Raw genomic sequence first — 27,825 nt, 5'->3', positions numbered from 1 at the left:
CGATGGCGAGTATGCGTCTTAGAATATTAACCCAGAATGTACACTCTTGATAGCATAGAAGATAACCTTTGAGTGTGATATCACCGCTCACGATAAACATGGCACAACCATAAACAGACTGTGTGCCATGAAACAAGAAATAGGCAGTACTTTTGGCATTTCTTTTCCAACGTAGTGGTGTATTTTGATATAATCAGGACTTTCCCAAGGCCACACATGCAGTAAGTAACAAGAGCAAATCTTCAAGTGTATGGCTGAGTTCTCAAAAGGATCCCAGACCTAGACAGATAGGATCATGGTGGGTAATCAAGAAAGCGCAATGAGCCTGTCCTTGGTCATTCCCGGCCACTGGAAACAGAGCGGGCACCCCAGTTCTCAGGCAATGAGTCTTGCTGCCATCAGAGTCACCAGCATCCCTCCTTCTGCTTCTCCCTCTGAACTGCAGGTGTCCCGCCTCCATGCTGTCTCTCCTGATGGTCACCCTCTTCCTTCTCTCCTCCTGCTTCTCGGCAGGAGGAGGCAGCCCCCTCAGCGAAGGCCTGTGGTTGCTGAAGACCGAGTTTGCCCTTCACCTCTACCGGAGTGCAGCATCAGAGAGAAACGGGACCAACTTTGTCATCTCACCTGCCAGTGTGTCCCTCTCCCTAGAGATCCTGCAGTTTGGAGCCCGGGGAAACACGGGCTGGGAGCTAGCAAGTGCCCTGGGATATTCCGTGCAAGGTTAGAGGCTGTTCTCCCATGCTTCCTCTTCACCCCTGGTCCCTGCTTCTCTCTGTTCAGGGACTCTCAAACGTGGGAAGCTCAGCTTCTAGCGTGCATGGGCACAGAAGTGTGGCTGTGTGGGAAGCACTCTGACTTATTCTTGTTCTTGGCTGTGGAGACTCCCTTCTAGCCTCACGGCAGAATCTCAGTTTTGAGTCACTGCCCCTTTGATAGTGTTGGTTGAGGCTGGACAGTGTGGGAAACACCTTATAAACATTCATTGATGGCCTCAACACCATTAAAGATTAATGATTTCATTGCCACCCTATTGAGGAAGTAGATAGGCACAAGGTAGAAGCAACTTGCTGGGGGTCACGGGGTCAATAAATGGCAGGGCTTGACTTAAGTGCAAACCCTTTAGACCCAAGACTATGCTTTCCACCAACCTGTTTTCATGATTCTGTGATTTCTGGCTAGTACTCAATTCACCAGCTTATAGCTATGCATTGTGTAGCTCAGAACAGCTCTGCTGACAGCAGCAAGAGGCTTTAGCACAGTTCAGCCCACATTAACCTACACTCCTGATGCAGCTCGATACCCGACCGACTATAGGCTACAGCAACCACAACCTCCCTCTCAATCTCAGAACTGGATGCCAATAAAAAGCTTACTGTGGTGGCTGAGGCAGATTTCTCAGTTCCAGGCCACTCTGCCGTGTAGCAAGAACCCTGCCTCAAGGCAATAAACGTGTCACTGAAAATGACAGGCGTGATCTTTGTATGAATTAAGATTTGTCACAAGTACAAGAAATAATGCCAGCCCAGCCTGGCCATGGCCTCCTTCGCCATAGACCCTTGAGCTGGCAAGTCAAGGTTAGTGCTCATCATGTCTCCCAAGAGTCACTTGAATTGCCTGTCTCCCTTTGTACATATGCTGGCCACTGCTAAAACAAGTCTTACACTCCTGTTGGATAACAAATAGGTCAGTTCTCTCTAGGGACAACCGAAGCCAAAGGTAGTGTTTAGAACTTAGTCATTCCCAGCAGTTATACACCATAGCAGTGCCCAGGTCCACAGGCTCCCATTAGAGTCAGCACATGCGACACACCAAGTGTCATGGTGTTCCTACTGTAAGGGCCACAACTGCTTATGAGCTTGGTTTATGCTCATGAGAACTCTGAAGGCAGCCACTCTGTCTCAGGGGAGCAATACATGTAGATGGGGTGGGTGCCGTGTGTTTTGTATATGGAGACGGGGTGCCATGTGTTTTGGTGGGTGGGTGTCATGTGTTGGGTGTGTAGGTATGGGTGTGTGTTTATGGGGATGGGTGCCATGTGTTTTTATAGATGGGGTGGGTGTCATGTGTTTTGTAGGTGGGATGGGTGCCTTGTGTTTTTGTTTATGGGGATGGGTGCCATGTGTTTTGTAGATGGGGTGGGTGCCGTGTACTTTTGTGATTCCACCAGCAGGTCAGAGGATTCCCAGAAGATATTATGTGTGATCTGGTCAAGAAGAAGAAATGTGAATTTAAAAAAAGGCAGGTGCTTCAGCCTTCAGCAGAGACTCACACAAGTCAGGATGGTTTGGGTGGGACATGCAAGGGAGAGTCCGTTCTGAGACCGGATCCCATCATTGTACTCCGTTAACTGGTTGATTGAGGACTATGATGAAATCAGGGCTTCCACAGAGCCCATTAGACTTTGTCTAGATGTCAGGGACTCTATTGCAGGACCCCTTAAGTTTCTGAGTCACACGCTGCTTTCCTTTCGCATGGCGCCACCATCAGTTCATAAGGACAGGGTCGGGTGATCCTCTCAGAGTCTTCCGCACCTCTCTCCATTTTAGTTGTGCTGTGTGCCCTGCTTAAAGCCATGCACCAGTGCCAGCCCCTGCTGCAGCCCAGCCTCTCTTTTAAAAGGTAATGGGAAGATGCCCATAATAGCATAGCAGCTGAGAGTGCACACTTCTCGTGCAGAGGACCCAAATTTGGTTCCCAGCCCTCATGTCAGACAGCTCACAAATACCTCTAACTCCAGCTCCAGGAGATGCAGCACCTTCTTCCAGCTTCTGTGAGCATTGCACAAACACCACAAATACATAGGATTTAACTTTTAATATATTCTTTATATTTTAATAAAAATATACTACATCATTTTTCTCCTCTTCCCCTTCTCTCCCACAAATCCTACCCCAGTGTGTACCTCCTACCCCCTACTCCATCTTTGAAATCATGGCCTCTTTTTATTTTCTATTCACCACCAACACACACACACACACACATTCACCACACCCCTAAATATATAAATATAATCGTTGTCCATTTAATGTTACTTGTATAATCTATACATATATATGTGTTATAATACTATATATATATGTATGTGTGTAGTATATATATGTATATATATATTATCATATTAATAGATATATATATATTATATATATATATGATTTTCAAGGCTTTGACCACTTGGTGTTTGGATAACCAATTAAGGGAAGCTCATCCATAAAGAGGGATATTTCTTCCTTTCTCAGCTTCCTTGGTCACCTGCAGGGCTGAGGCTCCATGAGATCCCCTTCTTTATTAGTATGTTTATTGGTGTTATCCTTGTTTAGGCAGCCATATTGTTGAGATACCGTGGGTAAATCTTCCCTGCCACCTGTAGGGGACAGTCTCACAGTAGATGGCTTGGTCCTCTCCTTCTTACAATCCTTCAGCCACCTCTCCCTTGCTGTATTTCCTGAGGTGAAGGAGTCATGCTGCAGATGTTATCAGCTGGGTCTGGGCACTACAGGACTATTTATGCACTGTGTTTTGTAGATGGAACTGCATGGGACTCTTAATCTCAGGGTCGTGGGTTCGTGCCCCATGTTGGGCGCCAGATGAAGCGTGGTGGTCAGGCGGATATTGGAAGTAACCAAAAATAGCCTTTTTCGAATGAATCAGTTTTAATAAAGGGAACAAGTGGGGTACACTTACAGAGCCAAGGTTCCAGCGAAGAGCAGAGAACCAAGCAGTAGAAAGAAGGGTAGGGGCCCTCCTACCAAAACCCCGGTTTCTTTATTTAAAGGTATGTTTTGCCCCCTTGGAGCGGGCCCCACGCCCCTCAGTACAAGGGATTGGTCAGCCGCCCTCAACAGCGTTCCATCACTTGTGGTGTTCTGTAAATGGTCTCCAATCTGTTGCAGAGAAGTTTCTTTGATGAAGGTTGAGAAGCTACTCGTATCTGTGGTATAAAGAATAGATATCTGAAATGCACTTGGGAACTATGCTGGCTTAGTAAAGGCAGTGTTGGATGGGTTCCCTCTAAGCCTCTAAGATTCCATGTAGTAGGCTAGGCTTCCCCATACCAACGGATGATTCCCCTCCTGTGAATGGGCCAGTTAGACAGCTGTTGGTTACTGGACAAGACATGCGTGCCACTACTACACCTTTTGGATTTTCGTTACCATGCTGGTCATTGTTTGTGGTTTATGCTGGGTAGGATTGCAGGCTGCTTTCTTCTTGGCAGTTTTGCATAGCAACTTCTAGTTCTGTGAAAACCAGTCCTCAGGGAGGAGGCTTTTGAGTCAGACCCAGCTTAAATTCTCTGTGTCTTGGGTGCATGGGGAATGTGCAGTTTTCCAATGCTCCAGCTTCTAAGCATTTTCATTATTATTTTAGGTAAATTAATGAGAACATTTTAGCACAGAGGTCTTGGAAAGGAAGGTGGTCTAGCCCCAGGGAAAGGGTTCTGTTTTTGGTTTTTTTTTGGGGGGGGGGTTGTTTGTTGTTGTTGTTTGTTTGTTTTGGGGTTTTTTTTTTGAAGACAAGGTTTCTCTGTTAGCTGGCTCTGAACTCTACAGAGATCCACCTGCCTCTACTCCCAAGTGCTGGCAGGGTTCTGTTTTGTAATGCACATGAGTTTCTTTTTACAAGGGTGTCATTTGACCTCACCAGACTAAACACAAGAGGTAAATAAATGGCTTGGCAAAACTCAACTGACCCAGTGGCCGGGGTTCTGCTTCAGTTCCTGCCTCTAGGCTCTGGCCCTTGAGTTTCTGCCCTGACTTCCCTCAGTGATTGACTGTAAACTGTAAGGTGAAATAAACTCTTTCCTCCCCAGGTTGCTTTTGGTTATAGTGTTTAATCACAGCAGCAGAAGCCTAACTAGGACAGCAGCTCCTTAGCCACTGACTACCATGGTTAGCACACCGCACAGAACTCTCAGCCTTCATGCTAGAAATTCCATCATGGCCCACTCGGCCTGCCATACCCCAGCTCCATACTCTCCTTGTTGTGGAACGTACACTGTGTGAAGATGTGTTGCTGTGATTGGTGTAACAAAAAGCTGAATGGCCAATAGCTAGGCAGAAGAGGATAGGCGGGACTTCCAGGCAGAGAGAAAGGAAGTCAGAAGGATGAATCTAGGAGCATGGGAGACACCAAGAGGATGCAGAACAATCAGACATACAGGACAGAGGAAAGGTAACCGAACCACATGATAAAATGCAGATGAACAGAAACAGGTTGACAGGTTAACTTAAGTTACAAGAGCTAGAGAGACAAGCCTAAGCTAATGGCCAAGCTTTCATAATTAATAAAAAATCCCCATGTCGTTTTGTGAGCTGATGCCAACACAAAAAGCTTGCTACACTCTTTTCCAGAACTCAGCCATGTCCCTGAATGAGAAAGTCAGGAAAACACAGCCTTTCTACTTCCATCCAGATTTGTTTGGGATCTCGCATGTTTTCTGCCCAACTTTTAAGCTACAGGGTTAGTGGATTTCAATTCAGGTAGCTATGCCATTTCCAGTGAGGGACTTGTGGGTGGACACAGCTTCTGAGACCACCTGTAGGTAGGAGCTGCGCAAGCCCTGACAAACACTCCTTTCTCACAGACCCGAGAGTGAGAGAGTTCCTGCACGCTGTTTACACCGCGCTGCACAACTCCAGCCAAGGCATTGGGATGGAGCTGGCCTGCACTCTTTTCATGCAAACCGGAACGCCTCTGTCTCCCTGCTTTGTGGAGCAGGTCTCCTGGTGGACCAACAGCAGTCTGGCGCCAGCCAACTTTAGAGAGCCCAACAGCACTGCCACGGAGGTCTCGAGGGGCTCACCCAGGCAGAGCACAGGTAAAGGAAAGCCATCGTTCTTGGCAGGGCTAAGGGTAGTGCCGCCCATCATTTGTCAAAGCCGTGGTGAGGCTCAGGATGCCCTGAGTTACAGCAGAAGTTGAGAAGGCAGATTACCTTTGAGGGGCACCCGTGTTCTGTGAAACAACCACAGCTGGCTTGGGGCTCCTCTGTTCCTCTTCTTCACACCCCAGCAGAAATACACATGCACACACACACACACACACACACACACACACACGTACGCCCATACTTAAGCACACGGACACCAAAAGGTGTTTCTCAAAGCCGATCACCTCTGGAAATACCCTATGAGATGGGTCCCATGTCACTCTCTGCAGGCCATTTCTCACCAAGTTCTGCTTTCACCTACAATTAACCCCAGGTGAGAGCAAAATGCAGCAGGGTGCAGAAAAGTAGCTTTTGGGAAACTCAGGTTAAGGAAACACACACACACACACACACACACACACAAAAGGACAAGTTATAATCAGTAAGTTTCGCTTGGTTCTACTGTAGGTTTCTACGCATAATCCAACCATCAGTGGCAGCCACCGTGTGCCGTGATTGCTATGAAGTGGGTGGACTTCATTGCCATCTGCCTGCCTTTTATTTATTTAGTTAGTGCTGTTTGAAATTTTATTCCATTTCACTCACCCGCTAATCCTAAAAGGTGGGGGCTGTCTCCATTTTACAAATGAAGAACTGAAGGACCAAGGGTTAAGTTCCTTTCTTGCCCGTGGACCACCAAGCCAGGATTCTGGTACAGGTAGTTTGACTGCCATGTTCTCGGTAAACACACAAAAGACACAGATAAATGGGGAATGTTTAAGATCCAGTGTTGCTTAAACACAGAACAGAAAGCTGGGATGCACGGGGAGGACTCTATCTTCAGATGCTCGATGCTGTCTTCGGCAATTTACTTTACAAGGAGTGATCCTTGGGACCAGAGAAATGGTTCAGCAGTTAAGAGGGTGGACCAGGTAGGTCACAACGGCCTTTAATCCCCCTGTGGGGGATCTGATGCCCTCGGCTAGCATCCAAGGTTACCAGCTCTCATGTGCAGATACCCATACAGAGACAAACACATAGACAGACACATGGTTACAATATTAAGGAGTGAGTCCCTATATCCTTCTTGGGCTGCCATCATAGGTACTTTCAACTCCCGGCCTGGCTTCCCTTGAAGGAAAAGAAAGACTTGGCAGAGCCATTCGAAGCGATGAATATGGAGCCACTCTGCTCAGATTCAAGAGCAGGGATCTTTTGGTGGGTGGCGGGGTGGATGGCAGTATGTGAGCAGCTTCCCTGAGCCTCACTCCTCGTCTGGAAGATGAAGAACGACAACATAAAGTCAGAGGTATTTCGTCCAGCATCTAGGCAGAACCTGGCACGGAGTATTATTAAACAGTCGAAGGCCTGGGGCAGCAGCTGTCTCTGCTTGCTCCTTCCTGTTCTTACATGACATTTTAACCACAGCCCTCCCAAACTGCGTTCTGAACATAGTTGACCCAGCGAAGGTGTGGTGAGGGACGCAGCTCAGCAATTAGTGGGCTCCAAGGACGGGGGGGAGGGTGGCAGAGTGCAGTCTTCTCTAGTCCTGAAACCTCGGCCATGCAAGCATCTGCGTGGGGAGACAGCGCCTATTGAGCTCTGGGAAATGACTCAGCAGAACCAGGGGCATTCTGGGAACCAGTAAGAAACAGGGAGGGAAGCCACAATGGATGCATGCTGGCAAGAAAGCTGTGGTTCAAGTTCTAAGGTGCCTTGCTGCCCCTGAGCCAGAGGGCAGTCATCAGGGACCCACTCTGAGACCATGTTCTCACTTTCTGTTTCCATGACAATAAGTTAAAAGCCAGTTAGCAGCTGTGGGTCCCTTGGCAGCATAAGGAATTAAAACGTTTGTGGTAAACTGAAAATAACATGAAGCAGGAGAGGGAGAGAGAGAGAACAAGTTCTTCTATCTACAGGCGAGAGCCTGGGTAGCCCACAGTCGGGGGAGGCTGGCACCGTGTCTTCTTGGCTCTCCATTGTGAGCACCATGACCTTCCAAAGCACCTGGCAAAGGAGATTCTCTTCCATGGCCTCGCAGACCATGCCTTTCACCTGTGCCCACGGCCTCGTCCTTCAAGTCCCCACGATGCATCTGGTGGCAGAGGTCAGCTATGGTGAGTCCCCCTCCTCTCCACATTCAGAAAGTCAGAGGAAACCAGCGACTCAGGCAAGAGAGGGAGGTGGCCTCTGCTTTACAGGATTGGATGGACACATGTTTTCAGAAGGGTCCTTTCTCCGGGTTGTGGGTGGACTGAAGGGAAGTCCAGCGTAGCAGGAGACTTACAGAGGAGCTTTGGATGGTATGCCCATCTGGATGCTGGGAACACAGATGTGGAAGAGAAATCATGCGTGGCATTGGCCTCTGCACTGCGTCTGAACATGTTATGTGAAATCGAAAATGCCTGGACCAAACACCTCTCCTAGAAGAGACTTTCATGGCATAGCTAACACCCATCCAGGACCAAACGAAGGCTAGAAGGCCTGCAGACTACAGGATTCCTGGTTCTGACATGGTGTTGCTCTGTGTGGCCCTCCTGCCTGTGGTTACTAGTCTCCGTCAGTGGGGGAGGGTCCCAGTGCCAGCAGAGGCCTGGTGGCCTCATGTGTGCTGTAGGTGCCAGCGTGCTCTGTGCCAAGGATAAGCCACAGCCTGCAATGGGTTCACCTAACGCTCGCCTCCCTTCTCCCTCCAGCAGCACCCGATCCCTCCTCCAGTTCAATGTGTCCTTCTGGACTCTGTCTCCTGACCAATCACATCCTTCTGCAATCACACTCTGCCTTGGTGGCATGGATTTGTCTTCAACCTGCAATTTTCTTTGCCCACAAACTCCCTGCTGCCCATCCCGAGACCTATCTGTTTAGGTCATAGTTAAACAAGATCAGTCCTCAAGCCAAATCCAGTCAGGATGCGTGTTCTGTTGGGTCTGGGTGGTGTTTCAAGAGTCGGGGAGCTTCCATAGGAAATGCAGATTAAAAACCGTTTTTTAAAGACAAGAGAACATGAAGAGCCTGGATCTCCATAAGCCCAGGCTCCCTCAAGACACCGTCCCAGCAGGCTCAGCTGCAGTGAATCCTTGAGAAAGGCCCCATGGGAGATCTTAGATGGCTTTAGGATCAGTAAAAGGACCATGACATGTAAGTGGAGACTGTTCTTTCATTTTCCAGACCTGAATAATTACACAGAAAAATATATTATTTACAACAGTGTTTGGCCTATGGCTCAGGTATATTTCTAGCTAGTTTTTACATCTTAAATTAACCCATTTCTATTATTTTATATTTTACTACAAGGCTTGTGGTTTGTTACCACTTGCTTCTTGGGCATCTACATGGAGCCTAGTTGGCTCCACCTTCTTTCCTCCTCTATCTCTGCTTGGATTTTCCGCCTTGCTATATTCTGCCCTTCCATAGGCCAAAGCAGCTTCTTTATTAACAAATGCTAATAAAACATATTCACAGCATACAGAGGGGAATCCCACATCGATGTCACCCACCAGTTCCCAGTCTCAGACTGCTTCCTGAGGCCAAGATTGGCACTCTGTTTTACTGTTGCTACCTACCGCAGGTTGTGGCATTGTCTGGTTCCCCTGACTCCCGGGACAGAGCTAATCCCTGACCCACTGAACCCCTAGGCCAGTTCCAGGATGCTGCAGGCCACAGGGTAGACGCTCTGGAGCTGTTGTACCTGGGAAGCACAGCCAGCTTGTTCCTGATGCTTCCGCAAGACAAGAACACCCCTCTGGACTGCATTGAGCCACACCTCACAGCCAGAGCTATCCGCCTCTGGGCCACCAGGCTGAAGAGAACCAGGGTGGATGTGTTTCTCCCCAGGTGAGTGGCTACACCTTCCTCACAAGGGGATGACTATGGTAACCAGTGGGGCTTGTCCGTAGAGTCAGACTCCAAGGCCCATCCTCTCACTGGGCTAGCTTGTCAAGTAAGCTTAGGCCAAGGAGAAGTTCCCGGGATCTGAGGCTATTCTAAAGTCACTGCAAAAGTAGAACATGGCACATACAGTTGAGTTAACTTCCCTGGTCTTCCTGAGATGAGCAACTCTCACCGAACTGACTCGGGTCCCTACCTCCTTGATCCGCAGGCATGCCAGTGTGGGATAAAGAAGTGCAAGGAGGCACCCTTGTGGGTACAGCTGTCATTGCCCCCAAACCAAAGAGACAAGATGGCTTGTGTAAATGAGAAAGCATATGTGTAATTCTAGATAGAAGACAAATTAGGACATAAAAATTCAAGACTTTTCCAGGCATGGCAGGACAGCTGTAAACCCAGATCGTCAGGACGATGGTCATCAGCAAGTTCAAAACCAGCCTGGGCTACAGAGTGATCCCCACTAGCCTGAGCAATTTCATGAGACCCTGTCTCAATTAGCTAGTAAATTCAAGACTTGACATCTTTGTGCTGAAGATACATTTGTTCTAAGTGGAGAGGTTCGGTCCTTGAAGAAAATCCAGTAGATATAAATATAAATTGAAAAAAAAAAAGAGAAAACTAGTAATAGTGTTCTTGTTTTCCAAAGCAACGATGTTGGCAAAACTCATTGTTTTACAAAAGAGTTCTGCCTGGAGTTTGCCAAATGATGAGCTGGTCCAGCAATTTGAAGCCAGAGTAGGTTCAGCATAGCTTTGTAGGTCAGCACGAAGTGCATAGCACTGATGTCCGGGAGCTCACTGGCAGCCATGAATTCTTCAGTCCTGTCCACTTGGGGCCTTGGTCACACTCCAAGGCCAGGGCTCCCAGTGGGTAAAGGCAAAGGCCTTGGCAGAGCTCCCTCACTCAGGCTTTTAAAAATAAGTGCATCTCCTGGAACAAAACAAAACAAAAAACATACAAAGAGAAACCCAAGGAGGCAGAGCCCAGGTCTAAAATGAGATCAGGCATAATGAAGAGCCAAGATGAACTCAAAGCCAACACAAAGCCCCTTTCTCAAAGCCAAACGTTCGGCCCCTACCAGAGTCCCTGATCTTGTGGCATTTGGGGCTAATTAGTGCAGGAGGGAAGGCAGCTCATGCAGTCAGCATGGAGAGAAGGGGCAGCACAGCAAAGAACCTGCCGTCTCTCATGAAGAAGAGTAGCTCAGCCTGGAGTGGCTAATGGAAGGAGGCCTCCCCAGGAAACAGAGCTCTACAGAGAGAGGAGACCATGACACTCACATTCTCCCTGGCCCTCAACAGCGACCCTGAAAACACAGGACAGAGGAGGACGTCCGAGGGCCTCGGCAATGACTTAAGCAACCTCATTCTGATAAATATATGCAGTCACCCCAAGGTACCAAGCATTTAATCCAAGACTAATAGGGATTTTTAGATAAATAAAGCCATTTATTTCATAAACAAAAGCAACCTTACATACACACACACACCAGACCAAAGAAACAAAAACACACCAAACAAAAAGTTTAGTTGTAAACTTTTTAGGGGCAAGGATCTAACCTTGTGGGTCATGACCCATTTGGGGAGGGGGGTCAAACAACCCTTTTCAGAGGGATCCCATTTCAGATGTCCTGAATATCAGATATTTACATCACAGTTCATAACAGTAGCACACCACACACACATACCACAACACACACACACACACACACACTCACACCCACAGACATCACACCACACCACTCACACACACACCACACACCACACACACCACCACCACCACACACTCACTATATACAATGCACTTAGGTCACATTCCATATCTAAGAGCCCGGCACCAGCATCTCCTCTGCTCTGCATCACGGCACAGAAGATGAAATGGTAGCAGAAGCAGTCATGGGGTGGAAAGGGATGTGAGAGAGATGGAGGGTCTGACTTCCTCTTTTACGTTGAGAACCACTCCCATAGAAAGCAGCAGAGCAGAACTATGGTTTACCTTCTCAAGGGCTGTCCTGAGCAATCACCTTCTATTAGGTCCTGCCATCCCAAACGCCCCCGCCAACTCAATACCACTAACCCTGGGAGCCAGGCTTCCAGCACAAGAACCTTTGGGGACACACCCAAGGCAATATTCAAATCACACACACATACACACATACACACACACACACACACACACACACACATACACACACACCCACACACACACACAAAGTGAGCTTTGCTCTTCTTTGAAGAAGCTGCTGGGCTACCATTATGTGCAACACTTTCTGAAGGAACTTTCTTTCTCTCTCTTCTAAATGGGGATATAGTGCCCATAAAAGTCATTTTAAAGTGTTCTTTGAGTGGGTATGCTGGAGCACACCTTTAATCCCATCACTCAGGAAGCAGAGGCAAGCAGATCTCTGTGAGCTGGAGCCAGCCTGTCTACAGAGTTCTAGGACAGCCAGAGTTATTTAGCAAGACCCCTGTCTTCATGAATAAATAGATAAATAAGTGCACACTGTATGCCCCCTTTAAGTTTATTTACAAAATTGTGCAGCCATGAAATACTAATTACAAATTGTATAATTTATAAAGAGAGAGTGTGTCTCACGTAGCCAAGGATGACCTGGAACTTCTGATCCTGCAGCCTCTGGATCCTGAATCCTGGACTCCCAGATGTGCACCAGGGCAGTTGGTTTATGTGGTGCTGGGGATGAAACCTGGGGCTTTGTATGCGCTAGACAAGCACTCTATCACTGAGATACACCTCCAACCGACTCCAGGCTCTGGAAGATGTTGGTCACCTTAGGAAGAAACCCACATCCATCAGTCATCTCTTCTCGGCGCTGGGCAACCACTATTTCACTCTTTCTCTGTGGGTTATCTTTTGAGGGATAGTTCATGCAGCTAGCGTTTATGGGGCTGTTTCCATCCATCTCATCTCTTTTAATGGCTGAATAATATTCTAGTGCAGGGGCACACTATTTTATTTAAGCATTTCTTTCAGTGTTTTCAACTGATATGAAATAGCATCACTTGGGGCTGGAGAGATGGCTCAGAGGTTAAGAGCATTGCCTGCTCTTCCAAAGGTCCTGAGTTCAATTCCCAGCAACCACATGGTGGCTCACACCCATCTGTAATGGGGTCTGGTGCCCTCTTCTGGCCTGCAGGCATACACACAAACAGAATATTGTATACATAATAAGTAAAATAAATAAATTTAAAAAAAAGAAATAGCATCACTTTCCCCCTCCCTTTCCTCCTTCTAGGCCCTCCCAGCTACCCTCATTTGAACCCTTCCTCAAATTACTATTATTGTTACATACATGCTGTCGTTAGCTGCCTGTGGTTGTTTTTCTGGGGGTGTGACCCAGAGAAAATTTCCCCTTCCATGTTAACAGGTCCATTGATATCACCATTGTTCTGGTCTTGTGTATTCAGGCATTTCTAGGGGGATACCGTTTGTGTAATTCCTAAAACTCATCGCCTAATTAAAGTCTCAAAGTCTATGCCTAGTTTTCCTAAGAGTTTTAAGGTACAGGTTTCGCTCTTACTTTATGCTTTTGATCCACTGTGAATTAATTATTGTACCTGTGACAACTTGAGGTCCAGAGGACACCAACCCTCCTTGTTGTAGGAAATCTGCATGTAACTTTTGGCTCCCAAAACTACTACTAATAGCCTGCTCTTGACTGCTCTTGTCCCTGATATATCAAGCAGTTCTACCGTATGTATTTTGTGCACGACATGCATGGTTAAAAATGAGTGATGCCCGCACTTCTGCCTGACGACCTTCACAGAGATGGTCAGCATGGAACAGTGGGGGGCACTGCAGACATTCAGTTGAAGAGGTTGTAAAATGATCACACCAGTGTAACACACTGTAAATCTCAGGTGTCAATCTTCTGCCATCATGACTCCAACACAACATCTGTGCATCTGCTCACATGTTTCAAGGGTGGAAGAGCAGAAACTGCTGCGTGTGGCAGTCTCTAAGAGCATGTTAAGCTTAGCTTGTGCATATCTTCTGGTAGGAATGCTAAATTAGCCATATGTGTATTTTATCCATGACATACGTTCCCCCTTCAGCGTTATTTTTCTAGGCTCTATAGTTCACCTGTAAAGTTTTCAATTGCTGCAAATATTCCAAAAAATAAAGAAAAATCTACATTAAGGGGACCCATCAGTCAAAGCCCATGTTATTTGAGAGCCAGCTGCATTTGGTTAGTAAAGAGGGGGACAAGCCTTCATGCGTGTCCTTCATGATGTGGTGATGCCCAGGATCCTATACATTGTTGGTTGAAAGGATCATTCTTTCCTTCATTGGATTTTCTTGATATCATCATTAAAAAAAACTTGCCAGATGTATGGATTTATTTCTGAAACTCTCAGTTTCTTTCTATGGGCATAGATTCTGTATTTTTGTAGTGTTGTGCCATTGTGGCTCCTAGAACACCAGTCAGCCTAGGAATTAGGAGGTGAGTCTAATTTTGTTCTCTTCTTCCTAGAGACTGTTTTACTTATGAATTGAAGATCAGCTTGCCAGTTTCTGCCCAAACAGCAAGTTGGCATTAGACACGAGGATGTCTCAGATACGTATGCCAGTCAGGGAGTGCTGTTTTTCCTGACGTGGGTGTCTCAGGCTGGGGGCTTTGGATGCTTTCCTTCTATTCAGTTGTTTCTTGAGAGAGTTTTGTGCTTCGGGTGTCTCAAATGAGCTCTCATAGGGTTTTTGAGTGTTCTTGTTGTATTTTCTACACGTAAGACAGTCATCTCCAATTCAGATAGAGTTACTTCTTCTCTTTTAAAACCTATATTTTATTTTTACAACTTTTTTTTCATGGTATCTGAGGATTGAACTCAGGGTCTCTTGTATGCTAGGCAAGTGCTGTACCACTGGCTATATTGCTAGCCTCCACCTCCTTTCTGATGTGATCTGTCTTGTGTAGTTACACCCTCCTGCCACAAGGCCAAAGACAAGTGCCGAGAATGGCTACCCTTGTTCTTGACTATTACATGGGAACCTTGAAGGGAAGATGCTAGTTGCGGGGATTTTTGTAGACATTCTTCATCATCTTGAGTCACCTCATGTCCCAAGCTGGCTGGCTATTTGATGCTTGTTGGGCTTTTTGTTTGGGCATCATTTGTGGTTGCTTTCCATAGTAACGTTCAAGCAAGCTAGGCAAGTGCTCTATCACTGAACGGCCCCCAAGTCCTGCTTATTTTTAATCATGAAAAGGCGTTAGATTTTGTCACAAGCCTTTTCTTTAGCTGTTGAGATGACCACGTGATCTTTATTAACATGTTGTAATCTTATTTTCATGCCTAAACACATCTTGCACTCTTTCACTAAACCCTACTTGGTGGTGGCAGAATTGATATGATGTTGGATTTAGCTGTACTCAACCCAATCCCTACTATGTTTTTGAGAGTTCATATGGAATATGACTCTAGCTTCTCTACAGGGCAGGCAGCATCTCAGCTGTTCACTCCAGTTACTGTGCCTTTTCTTCCTGTTCTGCCTTTATAATCACATAGGAGCACCACTGGAACAATATAATATAAAATATAATATAATCATATAGGAGTACCACTGGGATCTTCTGAAATCAGATCCCACTTTTGTTGACTTTACTAAAACATGGACATTATTCAGTTTCCTCACCCACCACATCTTTGGTTTCTTTAATATTATTGTGAAACCACGGTCAAAAACACAAGCTAAGTGCCTAGCCATGCTGGGCACTGTACTGAACCCTTTATACGAGTTCTCATTTAATTGTCACAACGCTATTTAGATTTTACCGCTGTCATGCTTATCACACAAGGGAAACATAACAAGGGAAATAGAGGTGAGGGGTAACTTGCCACTGGGTCTGGAAAGAAGCTCCTGGGAGAGGAAACAAATTAAAAAAGCCAGGTCCATAGCGCTAATCATTACAGTCAGCATTTATGCTTTTCAAAAGGATTTTCTACAAAAGACCATTTATACTATATTTCATTTTTTTTATTTTCAAGATAAGAGCAGTCACAGTCTATTTGGAGGCTTCTTAGACAGCAAATCAGTGCTTTGTCTTGGGGAAATGCTGTGCTGAGTCTCTCTGCTCTCTGTGGTTTCTGGGCAGTTTCAAGGTTGAGTTCCTTCTCTGCTGCACATCAAAGGCACATACTGCACACAGCAAACATGAAAATGTTGCTACACAGTAGAAAAGCTATACAAGGCACTATAGCTACTGTTTTGCATCCATTCTGTCTGAGATTCTATCCAAATGTGAGGAGCGAAGTCCAAGTGATCATGCCTAGGCTTCCACACTCTCGTAGCCCCGGATTTGAACTGAGGTGCACCAATACTCATTAGGGCATTCTTGAGCAGGTTTTTTAAAATATGTAATGCCTTGAATTTTCCATCTACTACATAAGGAATAATAGCCATTATATGAAGATGGAATCATTTCTATGAAGTTCTCATCTTAGTATCTACCACAGTGTGAGCACTCACTAAATATTATTAATAAAAGGAGCTGAGGTAGCTTCTCTTCTTCAGGTCACTTATGGTTGTCATAAAGAATATTAATAGGAAGCAGACTGGTCTGGGCACCCTCAGAGTACAACTTTGCAACTGGACTTTAAGAACCAGAGTGACTAGGCTAGGGGTGGAGCTCAAGCAATAGAAAATCTGGCGAGGATGCAGAAGGTCCTGGGCCTAACTCTAGTACCATCTTGAAATGTCAGGCCATCTGAGTAGGAAGGTAACCGCTGCGGGATGGACACTTAAAGACAGTCCAGGGAAGCAGGGCCATCACAAATGAGCAGTGTAGACAAGCTGGGGAAAGCCCAGAGGGGTCAAGTTAGCCCCAGGTATGACTCAAGAGAAGGAACAATGAAAAACACAGAGTGGTGGAATTTCAGTGTGCCATGACCTCCATGTAGTATATATGTATGAGAGAGTAGTGTGAATTCTAAATAGTACCTGATAGTTGGCTTTTGTTTTGCAGGTTTAGGATCCAAATCAGTTTGATTTTAAAAAGCATTTTAAGATCATGGGGTATCGCTGATCTTTTTGACCCACTCAAAGCCAACTTGAAAGGAATTTCAGGTAATCAGTTTTCAATTCTTCCAATCTTTTGGGGGCATTAAATTGGAACAGTTTTGTTATACTGATGAAGGGACCTTTATTGTTTCCATAGAGCTTTTGATAGTAAAACACTTGTATAAAAGAATAAAGCACTTGGCTTTCTATAAGAGTGTGGTGCCTCTGATAAGTCAAGTTCTGATTAGATTTGGTGAGTGGAGGGTGCTCCTTGGGGATATTAAGCGTGGAGTTGGAAAGCACCTTCATAGTACAGCAAGTGGCCGTAGGTGAAGGGACCTCCCTCTGCCGAGACCAGACTCTCATGGAGACTCAAGGGAGCACCAGAACCTTCATTCTGCTCTCTGCTGTCACATCAGCATCATGGTCATCCCGTCTCTACCCTTTCCCTTCCTGGTTGCCTTCAACTCCTCCTGCCTTTTGTAATGAGCTATAAGCGTAAATCTTTCCTTCATCTATTCCTCAAATTTCCCTTGCTCTTATGACCTTGCCCTAAGAGGCAGCATCCACGCTCAACTTCTTTTCCATAGTAGACATGCTACTGCTGATCACTAGGGGCCATGCTTGCCTGCAGTCTGAGCTTACACTGCACACCCAAGAGAAAAGGAATGGTAACATCTACTATGAAAATTAATTGAGGGAACCACTGTTCAACTTCTGCCAACTCACAATGCCCTGGACTGTACCTACTCCACAGACTGTCTGTGAGGAGAGAACACGGCAACAGACATTCTCATTGGTCTTGACAATGCTTTTACTTGATGAACTGGAAAGTTACAATTTTAAACACCAGATCATTGGAATACCTGGCACTAAAACTTGGTTCAGAATATTCCTTAATTACAGAAAATAATGGGAGTTTGATCTTCAAGTTCAGGTTTGTGCTTTAGACATGACCAGACAGAACAACTGCAAGTTACTTATTAAATAAAGCATGGCAGGAAGTATCTAGAGTACTAAAATTTGCCATCTTTGGGCTAAGACTTCATAATAGAGTACTTGCTGAACATGCACAAAGTCCTGGGATCCATCTCCAACACACACACACACACACCCCATCTACCACCTTTGTCTAAATGTACAAATAAGACAATAGTAAAGCTTTCTACTGTCTACAATCCTAAGTATACAATTAGAAACAAGGCAATACTGCTGGCTTAGTTGAAAATATCAGCCAGAAATTTTCCTTATTAAGAGGAATGCTTTGACCTTTGCAGGAAAGGAAAGCTATAACAGCAAAACGAAAAAAGGCAAGGGGCAAGGGTCAGCCAAGTTATGCATATTCTATCTTTAATAACAGGCAAGCATGTCATCTTCTCAAGGCTTCAGAATTCAGCTATGGCATCCCTGTGGCTAATGGAAATTTCATTATTTTTACATCCAAATAAGAAACTTTAAGATGCTGGGTTTGGTACCTGGTACCAAAAGGGAGGAGAAAAAAAGCAGCTTTGAGGTTATTCTTGGCCCTCTCTTCCACAACATTGCATTAATCAGTTGCTCCTTCATAATTCCTGGCCTTTCTCCCTCAGCATCTAAGAAAGACATATTCAAATGTCCATCTTGTGTCCTTAAACAGTAGTGGTCCTGTATCTTGCAGTCCCACTGTAAGTAAAAATACCCATGGCCTGTAAGATGAGCGGTCCACTGTTTCTGAGACAGAATCTCTCACTAGGATTAGGCTCCACTGGGCAGCAAGCTATGGGACTCCACTGCCTTTCTCCCTTGCTCCTCCCAGCCTGTGCAGCGCTGGGACTGTACACATGTACCACATCCCTTGGCTTTTTAACATGGGTTCAAGGAATCACATTTGGGTTCTCATTACCATCTGAGCCATCATTCCAGCCTGTTACCAAGTCCTATGAGTACCACTGAGATGGCTCACATCTAACATAATTCATTTACTTACATTTGTTCAAACCAATACAATTCAAGGCTCACAGATCTGGCTTGAAAATCCAGCACGTGTTAATACATTTGGGGCTTGTATTCATGCTTTTTACTGAGACTTAACAATTTCCTTCCATTGTTTTGTCCTAATAATATAGAAGTCAAGTGACGACACAACACCTGCTTTTATTAATTAAGCCGCTACTTACTAAAAATAATCTCTTGGGCCGGGCGGTGGTGGCGCACGCCTTTAATCCCAGCACTCGGGAGGCAGAGGCAGGCGGATCTCTGTGAGTTTGAGGCCAGCCTGGTCTACAAGAGCTAGCTCCAGGACAGGCTCTAGAAACTACAGGGAAACCCTGTCTCGGAAAACCAAAAAAAAAAAAAAAAAAAGAAAAAAAAATCTCTTGGGCTGTGGGAGTGCACACCTTTAATCTCAGGCAGAGGAAGGTGGATCTCTTTGAGTTCAAGGCCATTCTGCTTTACAGAGCAAGTTCCAGGACAGCCAGAGCTGTTACACGAGAAACCCTGCCAAAAAAAAAAAAAAAAAAGAAAGAAAGAAAAGAAAAAAAAACAGAAAAAGGAAAAAAAACCAAATTAATAATAATAACAAAAAGCTGCTTCCTAGCTACGGTAGTAAAGTTGAGTCACTGGGACAGACATAAAACTGGTGATAGTTTAAAAAATATTTAATATCTGACCCTTTATAGATATAGCTTGCCAACTAAGCTATTGCTTTCCTATGCCTGTCTTTAAACATAACTCAAGACCATTCATGTCAGTTACCCAAGTGGGCTTCTGCCTACTGCAGAGACAAGGCCACTGAAACAAAAGGGAAGTTACCACCCACCTCACCAATTGTATGGAACAATCTTGGTTTTAAAAATTAAAATTTTATTGTGTGTACGTGCTGAGGTGAAAGGAGTACATGAACATGTGTGGAGCTCAGAGACAACTCTGTGAAGTCAGTTTTCTCCTTCCACATTTCTGTGGCTTCCAAGGATTGAACCAAGGTCATCAGATTTGAGGCAAGCACCTTTACCTGCCGAGTCATCTATCAGTGCTATCTGCAGTTTTACAAGAGAAGAAATGAGAAAACAGAGCCATCTCTCTCCAATTAACAAGGGGTCACCATACTTTGTATTATTGAGGAAGCCCAACAAAGCTTTTTTCCCCCCACTTGATTCCAAAGTCAGAATCACTTAGAATTCTCCTTTCCCAGGGGGTAAAAATCACTTCTCTGTTCCTTCTTGGCATTTTAAGAACTCAATATTCCAGATCTCACCTGAGTCCAGATATAGCTCTCCCTCCCCACTGACACCTTATCTCTACAGATTACAAAGTTATCAACTTGCTCCAGTTTTTTTCTCACTGAAGAGAACAGGTAGGTTCTGGGCAATCCCTTTCCTTAGGTACCATCAGCAGGCTTTGATAAAAAACTCATACCTCCAGTTCAGGTATTGCTTGGGTACAAATTTCAAACTCTTTAAAAACTATCTTAGTCTTTGTTTTCTTAAGCAGGGAGTAAACTTCCAATTTCTGTCTGGTAAGAAGTTCAAACTACATGCAATGATTTGAATAAAGCAATTGTCTAGAGGGCCATAGGCAGTAGTCAACATTGCACGGAAAGGAATTAGCAGCTAGCTAGTTGAGCCACCCAAGATTCCTCCAGACACTTTTCTGTCTTGGGCCAGCTGCAATGGTATATTACATACCTACCCTTCACTTCTCATACCTACCCTTCACGTCTAAGTAGCTAAGTGAAAGAATGGAAAAGATAAGCAACAAGTTCTTCCCAGAGGAAATCATCAGAAAAAGGAAGCAAATGTCCTACCCCTGTCCTGATGAGGAGTTAAGGTCAAAATGCAGACAATGATTTACAAATGTGTTACCAACTGTATATAAAAGGTTGATGGCACCTACCAACCAAAGGAATGGGAATTAAACCTTGCCAAAGACCTGCTTAGTCCTGGATACATACGCCGCTTGACACGTGCAAGTACTAAGCATTACTCTGAAAGCTGGACCAGGCAGTAAAGCGAACAAGCCACAGTGGCCACTTGCTAGAGCTAACAGTAAGAGGGCAGAGGGGGTAGCCTTGAATAGGCAGTATCATGGAGGAGGAATGGGCAGCATGCTGGGAAGGAGGGAGAAGAATCCCTCGCATTTGTTGTGCAACAGTATGTAGGCACTGATATGTTTATACTAGGCTATGAAGTGCTTCCCAGAAAGTTCAGCTAATAAACTGGGAGAAAGGGGAGGTGAGGGTGGCTTCAGGGTAGAAAGCTATGTACCACAGTCCTGCTGGAGCCACTCACAGCAAACATTAGCAAATCAGCAGTCCCAAGAAAGTTTCCTACTCACAACGTGGGGTCCGTTAACCTGCATCTCCCCCATTAACTAAGGAGACTTTCTACAGAAGAGCACCTATAGATGATTCTGTGGGCAAATCTTGGGAAAAACAGGTTGTGACCATTAATGGCACTAAGCAGATGCCAACAATTCAGAAAAGCGAAGGACAGGAAAACTCCTCTGCTTTTCCTGGTTAGTTCATTAGTGGCATAATGTTTCAATAGCCTCATGACAAATGTGAGCACATTGCAGACTGAATACAAGATAAACACATAGTCTACAGAAAGGTCAGCTCTCACCAGAGAATTGCAAAGATGTGATGTTGGTGGCATACTGGCTATGAGTAGTCTCAGCTATGGTTATGCAAACAGCTACGGATATGCAAACAATTTTGGGTCATTCTTGGAATCTGTTAGGGATAAAAGCTACTTAAGCAACTCATTTGCCTTCTAGACACTCAAAACAGTCCAAACTAGCTTACCAAAGGGGCATTCATATCAGGACAATGACCCCCCCCCAGGGTGTGTGGGGGCAAACAAATGCAGACATGGGATTTGCTGTATATTATCTGACAAGGGGTTTCAGAATGAAGTTGCACTCGTTTAATCATATAAAAGTAGTTCAGACAACACAGTGGTAACAGTGTCAGACAGTAAAACCTCAACTGGCAAAGATGCTCTTTATGAAAATTTTTTAATGTTGCCACTGTTTGTTCAGTGGACTAGAAGGAGCTAATTATTAACAGAGAATCTTGTTTCTTCTCTCAAAGTCAAGCAGAAAAAGACCACCACTGAAACAATCTGATTCTCCACTGGTACCAAGTGAATATCCACTGACTTCCGCCTTCCATACTCTACTACTGCCAGCAGTTTTCCCTTACAGTGGGAATAACCATCTCATGATATCCCATTGTGTCACTGCAATGACACACAAGAATCTGTACCCTAGGTTCGCTTTAGTCTCACAGAACCTTCAGGGGCCACCCCCTTGCGTGTACATGACTAATGCAGACAACCTAGCCAGCAAAGCTCCCTAACGTACATCAAAGACTGCTAACACCTAGGTCTCTCAGATGGTGTACTACAGAGGGCAGTTTCTTGAATGGAGGGGATTGGGCAGAAATGGGCTTTGTGTCTGAAACCTGGATATTAATTCTGAATGAGTGTGTGTGATACTAGATTAGCACTTCCCCTCAAGCAGAAGGGCTGGGCAGCTTAGCCTTATTTCTGCACGTCGACCTTCACCCTTTATTGTAACACATTATTCCATCTTTGGAGAATTGTTCAGTTACAGAAATCTGTCAAGCCCTTTCTAAGTTCTCTCATGACTGTTTGCTAAGCTTATCTTTGAAACTGTTAGCACACACATACAGCTGTAACCTCACACTTCGCTGCAGGTTCCGGCCCTTGCAGTAAGCAAACTAGGAAAGCAGCAGTCAGCTCCAAAGAATGGAGTTGTGGAGCAGCAAGCATTTCTAACACTGGATTATTCTCATAATATAACCCGATGACTTTTATCTTCAGCGTCTTAAAAACTACTGCCCAAGAGGACAGTCAAGGGGAAACTTTCTCAAAATGTTTGTTGAACTTATTCCTGGGTGATAGTATCTACTTTTATAACACACTTTTGGGAGCCTAATGACTTACTTAAGTTTTAGAAGTACAGGCTAAAGGAAAGATTTTAATATTAATATTTAAAATTAACTTTATGGGTTCAGTCTTTACTAATTTGGGGGAAGACAGATTAAATCTAGTGACCAGAGCTCTTGAGAGTTGTAGAAAGATAACGTGACTTGGCAGTTTTCTGTACAACCCTTCCCTGTGGACTAGTAGCACGGAGTCTCGAAGTTTTACTTGAGTCTTCAAACACAAACATGATATGTACAGAAAATGTAAACAAATCACTTCACGTTTCTGTCATTTGCAAATTAGGCCAAGATGGCTTTTATGTTTCTGAAGCAACCCACAAGGCCAAGATGGAGCTTTCCGAGGAGGGCACAAGGTCATCTGCAGCCACAGGTACATCCAGAAGCCCAGGCACTCAGCACCATGGGGCGGCTCGCCCAGGTCTAGCCTTGCTGGGTCTGCCCAGTTGACTCCAGTTGTAAACCACACCACTTAAGCCCAAGACCAGGTGTGATGCAACTTTTTTTTTTTAAATGACAGAAGGCAAAATCTTGAAAAGTAATGATGCCAATTTTAACAAAGTATCATTTCCCTATCAACAAGGAATAAAATCATACAGTATTTTACCTTTGAGGGAAGCTACTTCATGGAATATTTTAAAAATAAGACACAGGACTGATTAAAATAGTATCTTTCCTCTTTAATTTCACCATTTGCAGTCCCCAAGTACCACACAGTAAAATGTCACTAAGATGTTTTGACTCCTTAAAGACAAACCAAGGTTAGTACCTCTGTATCTACATTTCCATGTACTTTGCCATGGACAGGAAACATGACAGGGTCTATTCTTTCCCCAGCTGTGTTGCTGCTGAGGAGGTCCCGGACTCCTGTTTTTAAAGCAGATCGGCCCTTCATCTTTCTTCTGAGAGAACATAGCACAGGTACTCTTTTAAAAACTGGATTCAGATATTTATCCTCCTTCTAGCAATCTAATTTTACATATCCATTATAACCTCAAATTATTTCTATGGTGTTTTCCTAGCAGCTGCTGTCTTACATCCTGAGAAAGGGAAATTATTTCATAGAACAAATGAACCTTTTTTTCCTTCATGGCTTTTACTTTTCCATTTTATTTATTTGTAGCTAGTGCTGACTTTTTAGTTGAGTAGATTTCTACTCTGGAAACTTAAAAAAAAAATCATGAAAACACAGGTCCATCAAATCTTGCCTTTCTTGTTAGAAAAGACTGTTTCTTCAGATCAAGATACATAACAGAAGTCACACAGTCTATAGTATTTTAGGGATGCACAGATTTCTATGTTGTTTGCTGGCCTTTCTCAAGTACTTTTCCGCACTACAGAACAGTCTTGATGCAAAGATGGTAGGCACAGGTTAGCCTAGCTAGCACAACAGAGGACAAGCAGGTATCCCTAAAATTCAGCAATATTGAAAATAGACTTTGAATTATTATTATCCCTTAAATTGTTCTCCTGCAACAATTATTGGCCTTGGAAGGAAGCGATTCTCAGTAAAGAGTTGTTGGCAATTCTCAGTAGTGTTTAAAACAATATGGAACAAGATTAATAAAATCAAGCCAAGGTGGACCTACTTTAACTAAACATCAGGCATTACTTTTATTTGTGGAAAAGAAAAAAAATACCAAAAGTTAGAATGAAAATTAGCATAGTTGAACACAGATTGTTAAAAGGAAATACTGTCAACATCATTTTATCTGAGAATCATTTGTATACTGCCATAACTTGTGCTAGAAATCAAATGAACATTTCATGACAAAAAGGATGTAGGTAATCATTCCGTGGAAAATAATCTACTCGGGGATCATGACAATGTCCACTTAGTACTTCACCATGGTCACCCCAACCCCAGTGACTGCGAATAGACAAAATGGCCCTGATCACTCAGACCAGGCAGCAGAGAGTATGCTTTAAAAAAAAAAAGTTAACAAAAAGATAAGTTTTAAGCCCTCAAACTAAGAGGGAGGACTAACCTTGAACAAAAGAGACACTGCAAAAGCTCATATCCAATAAAGAGAACAATAAGACGACAAATAACGGATTCCTGAAATTCAACTGTATAAAAGCCACGTAAAGTTGTTGGACTAGAAAAGACACATCACAATTTCAGTGGTATAAATTTTAACTGTTCTACTAAGCAAAATGAAAATACAGGTCTAACTAGTTCCCTAATTCACCACAAATCTTAGTCCCTGTGGCGTTTTCTTTCCAGAAGGTGGTTGTTCTGATGACATTACTGAAGGAATTATAAAGTTTCAGCTGGGGCTGGAAGACAGCTCAGCTGTTAAGAGCATTTTCTTCACTTATAAAGGCTCGGCTCCCAGCACCCACGTGGAAACTCACAGCAGTCTGTAACTCCAGTTCAGGGGATCTAACACTTCCTTCTTTTTTGGCTTCCAGACACCAGGCATACATGTGGTACACTTACATACACGTAGGCAAAACACTGAAGACATAAAACAAAAAATAATCTTAAAAAAGAACCCTCAGCCTTCACTGTTAGAGCTTACAAATCTTAGGTTGATATAACCAATTAACCAATCAATCAACAAATGGAACACATAGGACAAAGCTAAGGAAAATTACCTTTAAACTCTAATACCAACCTTTTGGAAAGTACCACTTGTCCAGCATAGCATCATTCTATGACCTCAAAGACTAAAAATTACTGACCCTCACAATATACCCCCCACCCTTATCTTTGCTGACAAGGATTCTGTAGAAATTTCACTAGTTTAATAACTTGCCCACCATTTTAAAAAAGGCGAAGGCCTGAGATGGAATTTTAAGCTTTAGTTTTGATAGGCGGCAAACTTTGAGACTAAGTTTTAGTATTAGTATGTAAAGATTATGATGCCAGACAGATGGGGGGGGGGGGGAGCAGAGACAGAAGAATCTGGTATTTTACAACTCCCTTGAGGGTTCACAATGGATACTGTAGTAAAGGCAGAAGATCTATGACACGAGGACCCTTCCAAGACAGCTCCCCCGGTGCTCCAACTGAAGTGTAACTTCTATCTAAATGACTCCAGCGTTCCCACTGACCCACTCTTAACCCATCAAATCCACAACCAAGGGTCAATCTGGATTCTGTATAGTTCCTACTGAGTGTAGCAGCGTTTGACTAAGGGAATCACTTCAACAATTCCATCTCTAAATTATATCTTCAATTACTTCCAGGTATTTTGAAGAGGTAAGATATTTTTAATGAATTGTTATATGAAAATACTACAAGTCAAATTAAATGCTTCTTTTTATTTTTCAGGGTTTGTCTTCAATATTGGGAGAGTTTCAAATCCCCTTGACTAAAATAGCAAATCTCAAGAATGTTCTATGTATGCTTTCCTTCATAAATATTTATAATTTCTTTTAAAGGTATGTGATTTCCAAATATTACTAATGTAAAAATAATTCAATTAAAAAAATAATTTTGGAAGTTTTTTTTCCCCACAATTATTCCAAATCTAAAAACCCTAATCTTTTCTATTGGATCCTCCAAACCACTAAAAGGCACAGCAGTGATTGATGAAGGTGTGCATGAGTCAGGACACAGGGTCACATCCTTTGTAGGGTGTGCAGCCCTGTGAGGATGGAGAATGGAGGTGCCAGGTATCCTTATCCTGTGCAAATCAGTGAGAAAAAAATGAACACAGCCATCTTCTAAATAACAGTCTCAGTGTCAGAACCAAGAGATCCCCTCTGAATCATGTCACAGACTCACGTAAGCATGACACGGGACCAAATTACTACATACTAGACATTTCAGAATGCGACGTATCCTAAACCTACCAAATCCTAACTAGTGGCTAGACTTGAGTGTCATCCAAATTCTGTGCGAAAGGTTGAAGGGTGCGAAGAAACCAGTAATACCTCAAGTAATCTACTCTTAAAGTTGTTTTTTAAAATGTGTCTGTCTGTCAGCCACAGGTGTAACCATTCCCATTATCTAAGTAAGAGAGAAGAATGTTGGCATGGCCAACAAAAACTAAGAACATATAGTAAAAAAGACAATGCAGGTTATGTAACATATAATTACAATAGTTTAACAAATATTAAGTTGTGTATTTTTCAATGCTAAAAAGCAAGGCCTTTAAAATTCCATTGTCTTAGAATGTTTCTAAGTAGTTACTTTAAATGTGATTATTTCCTAAACCACACAAGAGTAAAATAGAGCATTTATTGATGGAATAACAAAAGTGCTTTTCTTAAATATTCTTCAAAATACATTTGTACAACTTACAATAATATATCCAAAATAACTGTATATACAAAACATTACCTAGTTCTTAATGTATGTGCTTTTTTTCCCCAAAAATTACAAAGTAACTTCTTTTTAAATTTTTTTTTTTTTTTTGGCAAAGTTCAACCTTAACAGAGCTGACAATTTTAAAGGTTGGTTTAAGAAAATATAACCTGAGGGAAACTGACACGCAAGAGCCAATGACAAGCAGAGGATTTGGAGAATAGTTTTAGTTTGTTAAATTAAAAAAAAAAAATTAGTGATACTTTTCACATTACAAAAATAAACCAAAATGAAAAGGTCACTGTAAAATGATGGAGAGGATCTGGAGACTGTTTTAGTATTTCAAATAGCCAACAATGCATGTCAAAGAATGAATGCAAGATTACAACAGTCTTGTATTTACTTTGTATTTGGAGAAGACAGTGAAATAAGTGGCCACATTCTATTTTCTTTTAATTAATTGCTATTAATATGGTTGATTTGATTGGCTCTTCGGTGAATTTCATCCAAGAAGTTCTCCAGCTGTTCTATTAGCATTCGTTTTTTAAACCTGCGTGAGAAAAAGAAGAGCATTCTCAATTACTTCTTAATGGACACCATACATAAACTAGCATGTTTCAAAAGAAAAAACTAATTTTGGGAAAGACCACTTTCAAGTAGAATGAAAATGAAATCCAACACAACTCATGAGACCTCCACCCTATACAAAGAACTAATTAGGCAACTAAGGAATGCTGAGAGCAGGAGAAATAATCTTCCTCCGGCGAAAGTACACCAATTGGTTATACAGTAACAAATGCACAGCCCTGAAAACATACATACAAGTAACATTATATAGATCAAGCAGGTTATATT

At 43.6% G+C, this 27,825-nt stretch overlaps 2 protein-coding genes across 4 annotated transcripts in view; one reads left to right on the top strand and one right to left on the bottom strand.

The window, feature by feature from the left end:
* The first annotated feature begins 458 nt into the window (after window positions 1–458).
* Window positions 459–26,036, top strand: Serpine3 (serpin family E member 3). The gene is made up of 8 exons (XM_038309898.1): window positions 459–720; window positions 5,582–5,831; window positions 7,802–7,983; window positions 9,502–9,700; window positions 16,734–16,834; window positions 22,999–23,085; window positions 23,550–23,633; window positions 25,993–26,036. The coding sequence occupies exons 1-8, from the start codon at window positions 459–461 to the stop codon at window positions 26,034–26,036; spliced, it is 1,209 nt and encodes a 402-aa protein (XP_038165826.1).
* Window positions 24,302–27,825, bottom strand: part of Ints6 (integrator complex subunit 6) — an 82,664-nt gene continuing 79,140 nt past the window's right edge. For all 3 annotated transcript variants that reach the window (XM_038309895.1, XM_038309896.1, XM_038309897.2), the window contains one exon: window positions 24,302–27,520. In XM_038309895.1, coding sequence (XP_038165823.1) covers window positions 27,427–27,520 — 94 coding nt within the window. In that variant the 3' untranslated portion in view covers window positions 24,302–27,426. The remainder of the gene's footprint in view (window positions 27,521–27,825) is intronic.

Source organism: Arvicola amphibius, chromosome 13 (assembly GCF_903992535.2).
Source record: "Arvicola amphibius chromosome 13, mArvAmp1.2, whole genome shotgun sequence".
Lineage (NCBI taxonomy): Eukaryota > Metazoa > Chordata > Mammalia > Rodentia > Cricetidae > Arvicola > Arvicola amphibius.
Note: the sequence above shows the minus strand (reverse complement) of the source record. Positions and strands in the feature narration are given on the sequence as shown.